This window comes from Apis laboriosa, unplaced genomic scaffold, assembly GCF_014066325.1.
Source record: "Apis laboriosa isolate Shangri-la unplaced genomic scaffold, ASM1406632v1 scaffold5_cov152, whole genome shotgun sequence".
Lineage (NCBI taxonomy): Eukaryota > Metazoa > Arthropoda > Insecta > Hymenoptera > Apidae > Apis > Apis laboriosa.
Genome location: NW_025223857.1, coordinates 632038 through 638913, shown reverse-complemented (window position 1 = coordinate 638913; position 6876 = coordinate 632038). Strand labels below are relative to the sequence as shown.

Here is a 6876-nt window from a genome sequence, read left to right as displayed (position 1 = left end):
CTCCTCCACCTCCTCCTTCTCCTCCACCTCCTCTCGCCCTCTCCCCTCTCCCCTCTCCCTCCGCTTTTTTTCGAATTTTTCGAAAAAATTAGGAAAGTTGAGGAAGGAAGGAAGGATAGATTAATTCGAGAGATCCATCCGGGCATAATGGAAGCTCGATTAAAAGCGAATGGAATGTAAATTGGAATCTGGAGAAAGGGAGAAAGAGCGAGAGGTGAGCGGTCGTGAGTCGGTTCGGGTATCGAGGATCTCGTTTTAATCCTGACGAGGCGCGGCGAAGCGAGACGAGGCGAGGCGAGGTTTAGAATATGAGACGCTCGATGGACCACCCATGGCCTTACGGAGAGTTCCGCTATCTCGCCACGATGATCGAGGAGCGAGCTCGACGACGAAACGGGAGGAGGGAAGGAGGGAGGGAGGGGGAGAGAGAGAGAGAGAGAGAGAGAGAGAGAGAGAGAGAGAGAGAGAGAGAGAGAAGCGAAACGTTCCTTCGTCGTAAAAAAATTCAACATTTATTTTTGTTTACGTTGTATGCACGGAGCGATGAAATAGATAGTGAAAATAATAGGAAATAGCGTTGATGTAAATGAATCTCGCGTTTGCTGTGTAATCGATCAATTACTTCAATTTACTTTTAATTTACCCCCTTTCGAATTTAATTTATCGAAAATTCATTTTAAACGTTAAATATATTACACGTTTTGATTTGAATTTTGTATTTAATCAAATATTATTAACTATTTGACCTATTAAGATTAATAAAACAACATAAATGCATAAATTATTAATTTATTAAATATCTCTTAATTTATTATATCTCTCGAATTAATAAACAAATTAGAGAGAATAAAAAGGCGCCATATTATTTAATTTTATCATTTAATAATTTGGTAAATTTTTTTTTATAATTTTCCATATTTAATCTTAATTTTTAATTAAATTTTTACAATTAATTCAATAAATTTCATCTAAAATTAATAAATTTAATTATTGATATTTTTAATATTAATTTATGTTAAAATTACAATTAATTGTTATTTCCAATTATTATTATCATAATTATTATTTTGAACGATAAAATACTCGTATCCCAATCACGATATATCCGCATCCGAGGAATTGGCATTACCATCGAAAAGATTCCTTCTCCATTGTGAAGGAAAAAGGTTAATCTTCCCTCTCCCTCCTCTCTTTGCCTCGTTTCAACCTCCCACTTTCTTTTCCCTCGCGCGAATCGAAACAAGTTAAACCGAATTTTAGTTTTCATCCTCCGCTAATCGGAGAAAGAGTTTCGTCTCCACCATTTTCGAAATTTACCCAGCGAGATAGGATAGTAATTTGGACGCGAAACCATTTGCATTTGCCGGAAATGAACGCGAATCAGCTATATATATATGTGTATATGTGTGTGTATATATATATATATATATATCTTCACGTTAATTTCGTCGAATTTTGGCGATTCGTATTTTCTTTGATCCACGTTTGATCCTGCCCAACTCGTCCTTGCTTTCGCGAAATCCGTATTTCTGGCGATAATGACCACGGGTATTTCATTACTCGGCGTTTCTCGTTAGCCACGCTCCTATTAACCGATTCAGGAGCTTGTGTATATATATATATATATATATATATGCGCGCGCATCCTCGGGATCAAAGCCAAATTCCGATACTGGCAAGTGGCGCTTAATTAGCAGTTCGATGCTCCCTCGTTCCTCGACTCTCGCTCTCCTTTATCGATCTTTCGATCAAGGCGTGTATCAGACAAGATAGAGAAAGTTCGAAGAGTTCGAAATAATTGATAAAGTGGAAAATTTTACCTGGAAACTTTGTGCTGGGCGATCCTTCCGTGACTCGGCAACGTGACGTTGCTGTCGCTCTTCGACCAAGTCACCGAATTTTTCGCGTCCGGCAGCTCCACCTTCCCGAGATACGCCTCGCAGAACAATCTCGCAGCTCCTCCCAGCGGAACCAACTGCGAGGCTGGCCTGTACGTTGGCAGCGGTTTCCCCGTGTATCCGCTCGATTTCTCCCCTGGAAAGCACACACCGTCATCGTTCACTTTCTTTCAAATTATATCACTATCGAGAAATCGCACAACGGTCCAATTTTGACCCGCGATTCGATTCTGACCGAAATTCGATTTTAAAATTTTGATCGAAAAAAATTTAATATTACTTAAGAGTAGTTATAAATATAATCTCATCATCGATATTTCAAATCATGAAATATTCGGGAATCGAATACGGTACGTATATTTGATTCTTAAAATTCTTCGAAATAATTTTTAAATTATATTTTAAAAGCCGTTAATGTAATATTTTTTTCATATTATATTTATAATAATAATAATAATAATAATAATAATAAAAAGAAATTGATTCCACCTTCTGTTTCTGCCTTTCGTTTTTTTAAAACAATTTTATTACGACGGATTATCGCAGATTCGAAAAAAGAAAAAACAGATTCGGAATTATGAAATCGTACGATATATATCAATTAGCTGAAAATTAGCGCTAATGATATTTACGTAGTACGAACGTGTTCTTAATTTTGGTTAAATCGGACCGCTGTCGATGGAGAAACTTTATTATTTGCATCCTACGGTCGAACACCGTCACCGTCCGGTGAATAATTGTGAATATATTTCGTTTCCCTCGTGGGAGATCCCGCGAATTATCCACGCGCACGACTCGACCGACTCCCCTTTCTTCTTCCACGGGACCGAGACAAAGGGGAGAGAGAGCTTTGTTGAATACGGCTCTCGCTCGTTTCTCGAACGCCGCTTCAACCGGTCCCTGCTATCTCGCTCGTCCCTCCTTTCCTCCTTCGCCATCCCAAACTCGAGCTTCGTGGTAAACGCGCTCGAGCGAAGGGGAAGGAAACCGTCCATTACCTCGAAACGAAGAAGAAGAAACAACTTTCCACCTTGGAGATACGTGAAACTTTGATTTTCTTCGATCGATCTTCGAGTTGAAAGGGAGGGAGGAGAAGAAAAGAAAAGGCGCGATCGATACTTCGGGAATTAAACTCTCCTTTGTCTTTTGAGGGAGGTGAGGAATAAATGCGGCTGCTTTCGGTTTGTCGTAATTCTCTGAGATCCTGGTCGATCGAATCGAAATTGATTTTCGAAAGATTTACCAATTTTTGGAAAAATCACATTTTATATCTAGGGTTTATTTACGATGATACACACGTATTACGAAATGTTTTCGATATCGATATCGCAAAAAAAAAAAAAAAATGAACGCGGATGGACAGCGATTGATTAATTTTTCACGCATAGATGCCATTCCAGTATTTCTTGAAAAAAGTTTCGCGAAAGAAATATAGGTCTAATTGGTTAATTTGGAAAGAAACTATTTTCACGCGTAATCATAACTCTTCTACTACTATAGTAGACGTGTGGTATCAGGATCGTCAACAAAACTAAAGATAGACAATCCTAGCAAGATAGAAGATTCTAGCAAAGAACTCTTCTTGTCCTTATGCCGTCCCGCGATACTTTTTTTCAACAGTGAAAAGTACGTCGAATAATGCAAAAAAATTGCCACCTCCTTTCGTATTATATTCTCTTCGATATTGGATATCGGGAGAATTCAAAAATTTTCCTCCAAATTCTCGATTTTATTAGGAGAATTACAATTTAAAAGAAGCAATTTTTTTGTACTCATTTTTACTTATTCGCCATACGTCTTTCTAGGCTATTTTTTTTTAAACAGTTTCCTTAATTCTAAATATACTTATCGTTCGGATATTTTATTTGCGATAATGTTAAAAAATTGAAAAAAGTTTTGAAAGAAGTACACGTGCCACGTTATTCGTTCCTATAATTCATTGATCGATGCACTACGTAATTCTTCATGAAAAAAAAAAAGAGAAAAAAAAGAAAAAGTAGTAGATCGTAACTAGATAATTAAATACCTCCCAAATGGATTACCGGTTATTTATTTATAGCGACAATTCCCTCGAAACCGTTTACCGCTTTAATTCCAACCATTTTTTTTTTAACGTTATCGAAAACACGCGAGATACTTTCCATTCGCTAAAATTAAACGGATAAGATACTCGGTAAAACATGTACGCAGAACCGCGCGCATGCGCGAAGGAGAGGTCGAAAGGTGTGACGCGTGCACACACGTTACGCGTACGTGCACGTTGGAACCATCCGTCGGATATCGTCTGTCCGATCTCTGGCATCGATTGGATATATTCTCGGCAACGAGATAAAGGTAAAATCCGATCGACGAAAGAGAAACAGCTCGTCGCGTATCGGTGGCGGTGAACTCATAGTTCGGAAAATATAAACGTGTTCCTCGACTCGACCACGCACAGCTCGACTTAATCGAAAGAGAGGGAGCGCGACTCGCGATGCACGTGTGGCTCACGTGTCGCGATGCACACGTGCATCATATCGTGTATAACGCCTACTTCTATCGGAAGTTTCGCGGTGGTCAGCCTCGATCCGTTCTAGGATTTCATCGTGTATCCCAAATATCGCGGAGAATAGTGCATCGCCTCTTTCTCTTTCCGACTAAAAAGGATCGTTGAAAACGAACGACGGCAGACCAGCTTTGTTCTCACGGTGAAAATAAAAGTGTAACGAAAGAGACGAAGGAGAAAGAAGAAGAAGAAGAAAAAGATGGTGGTCGGTGGGGACGAATCTTTGCCAAGATGAATAAAACTAGTTTGGCCCGATGCGAACGATTTTACCGTCGTAAACTTTCGTCGTACGTTCTTTCTTTCCGTTCGACCGCTCGAAAGGTGTATCGAACAATAGGAGGGAAAAGAGGAAGAAACTCGTTCAATCGACTCCTCTTCTCCCTGTTGACGTTCGTATTTGCCATCTTCTCGTATCGTTTAACGTTCTCTCGAAGTCTTTTATCTCTTGAACGGAAAATGCTCCTCGAAAGAAGATTTTTCCTCGGCAAGATAAGATGCGTCTCTTTCTCTCTCTCTCTCTTTTTCTCTCTTTCTCTCGAGAGAAAGATGTGTCCGATCTGAACGATTTGACGTCCTCTTGACTAAAAGTAATCACGTCGTGCAATCTCTCTCTCTCTCTCTTTATCGTGGAATCGAGAGGGATTATTCTTTCTCTCGGAGGGAAGAAAAATACTCTTCTCCTTCTTCTTTTTCTTTTTCTTCTTCTTCTTCTTCTTCTTCTTCCCGGTCGAGCGAGAAAGTTAAGCGACCGATCGAGCAACAAATTACTCGCTCGAAAACTATATATATACATACATATATACGCGTACAATGGACGTAGTTAGGAGCGAGAAAGCTTCGCTTACTCTCGATACAGGAGGGTGGGAGGAGAGGGAGGAGAGGGAAGGTAAGCCACGACTCGCGGCGATAGGTCGGAGAAAGACTTCCAAGAATTCTGGTTACCGTAGCGAAGAAAGGGCGCGCGCGATTCCTTTCACGGGTTTAACAAGGCTTCTCGGAATCGCGCGTGGGTAGCTTTATTCAAATACTCTTCTCTCCTTCTCTCGGTTCTCCTCTCCTCTCCATCTCTTCGTCGTCATAGAAATAATCGATGGACAGGACGATATTTACTTACTCGATCGAGGGAAGAAGGACGGTCTCATTTTTCTCGAGGATTTCACATTAATCTCTTAAAGGGGGGAAGAATGATTTCTATCAGATTATAGATTTGCGAGAAATCGGCATCCTCTCTTGATCGATTAACATTCTTGACATGTATCGTCTTGCACTCTCTCCCTCAAAGGGGAGAACATACGTAAATTTTCGATAAATGTCGTTCGAAAATTTTTACAAATTCTCACAAATTATCGTATTGATTATAATGTATACATAAGACCTTTTCAGGGACATTATAAGACATCAAAGACAATACTTTGAAAGAGGCGATTGTCGAATGAAATAAAATAGGGGAGATAGAAGCGGGTAGGGTGCGTCGGCTAATTGCGTTACCAGCAGCATCATCGAACCATCTCTCTCTCTCTCTCTCTCTCTCTCTCTCTCTCTCTCTCTCTCTCTCTCTCTCTCGTGCGAGATACACGCGTTTGGTTAATGTACGTGGCGCGCAACCATTCCATGCACTTAGCCCTCAGGTATTGGCTCGTAATTCTATCCCTCTCGCTCTTCCTCTCTCTCTCTTTCTCTCTCTCCCCTTCCATGCCAGGCCGGTGCAGCCGACTCGCCGCCACCCGCCGACGTTAAACGCGTATGCATATTTATACGAGGCGAGTTTCAACGGGTTACTCGCTCGAAAATTAATTTTCCACTTCCCTGTGCCTCCCGTTTCGCCCCCCCCCCACACGCTATATCTATTTACGCTATAAACGTTCCCCTCCTCTCCCACCTTTCGCGTTATCATCTTTCGTGAACTTTGTTATTTTTTTTCTTGTTTCGTTTCTCACTTTCCTTATTCACCCGCTTTACGAGGCGCTGCTTTTTCTCGACCGAAAAACCTTGATTTGGGCCAAAAATAACGTTGGAACGAGCGGAACTTCCGGTTTCCAACGGAAACCGACGATGGAAATTGCAACGAGGGGACGAAGGTGATCGCATCGGGACGAGGATATCGAAATCGAATCATGCTAGCGCACTCGACACGAACGATAAAAAGACGCGCGGGGAGGGGGAGAGGGGAGAGGGGAAATTGGTTCGTGGAAAAGCTTCTAATCGAGATTCCGCGAATCTAAGCGGAGATACGCGGTGGCGCGTGCTTTTATCTCACCACCCACGCGATTCCTCCGCTCGCCGCCTTCGGAGAGAGGACCGAGGACGGTTTCATTTCCGAGAAAAATAATCGATTTGCCGCTCTAGGAACTAGCATCCGAGCGAACCGTGACGCATCTCTCTCTCTCTCTCTCTCTCTCTCTCTCTCTCTCTCTCTCTCTCTCTCTCTCTCTC

General features: G+C 41.4%; 1 protein-coding gene across 2 annotated transcripts in view; it reads right to left on the bottom strand.

Moving 5' to 3' along the window:
* Positions 1 to 6876, bottom strand: part of LOC122718162 (single Ig IL-1-related receptor-like) — a 52368-nt gene that overhangs the window by 12368 nt on the left and 33124 nt on the right. For both annotated transcript variants that reach the window (XR_006347335.1, XM_043942944.1), the window contains exon 3: positions 1821 to 2034. Coding sequence is in view for 1 of the 2 variants with exons in the window: in XM_043942944.1 (XP_043798879.1) it covers positions 1821 to 2034 (214 nt within the window). In the remaining variant the exon portion in view is untranslated. The remainder of the gene's footprint in view (positions 1 to 1820; positions 2035 to 6876) is intronic.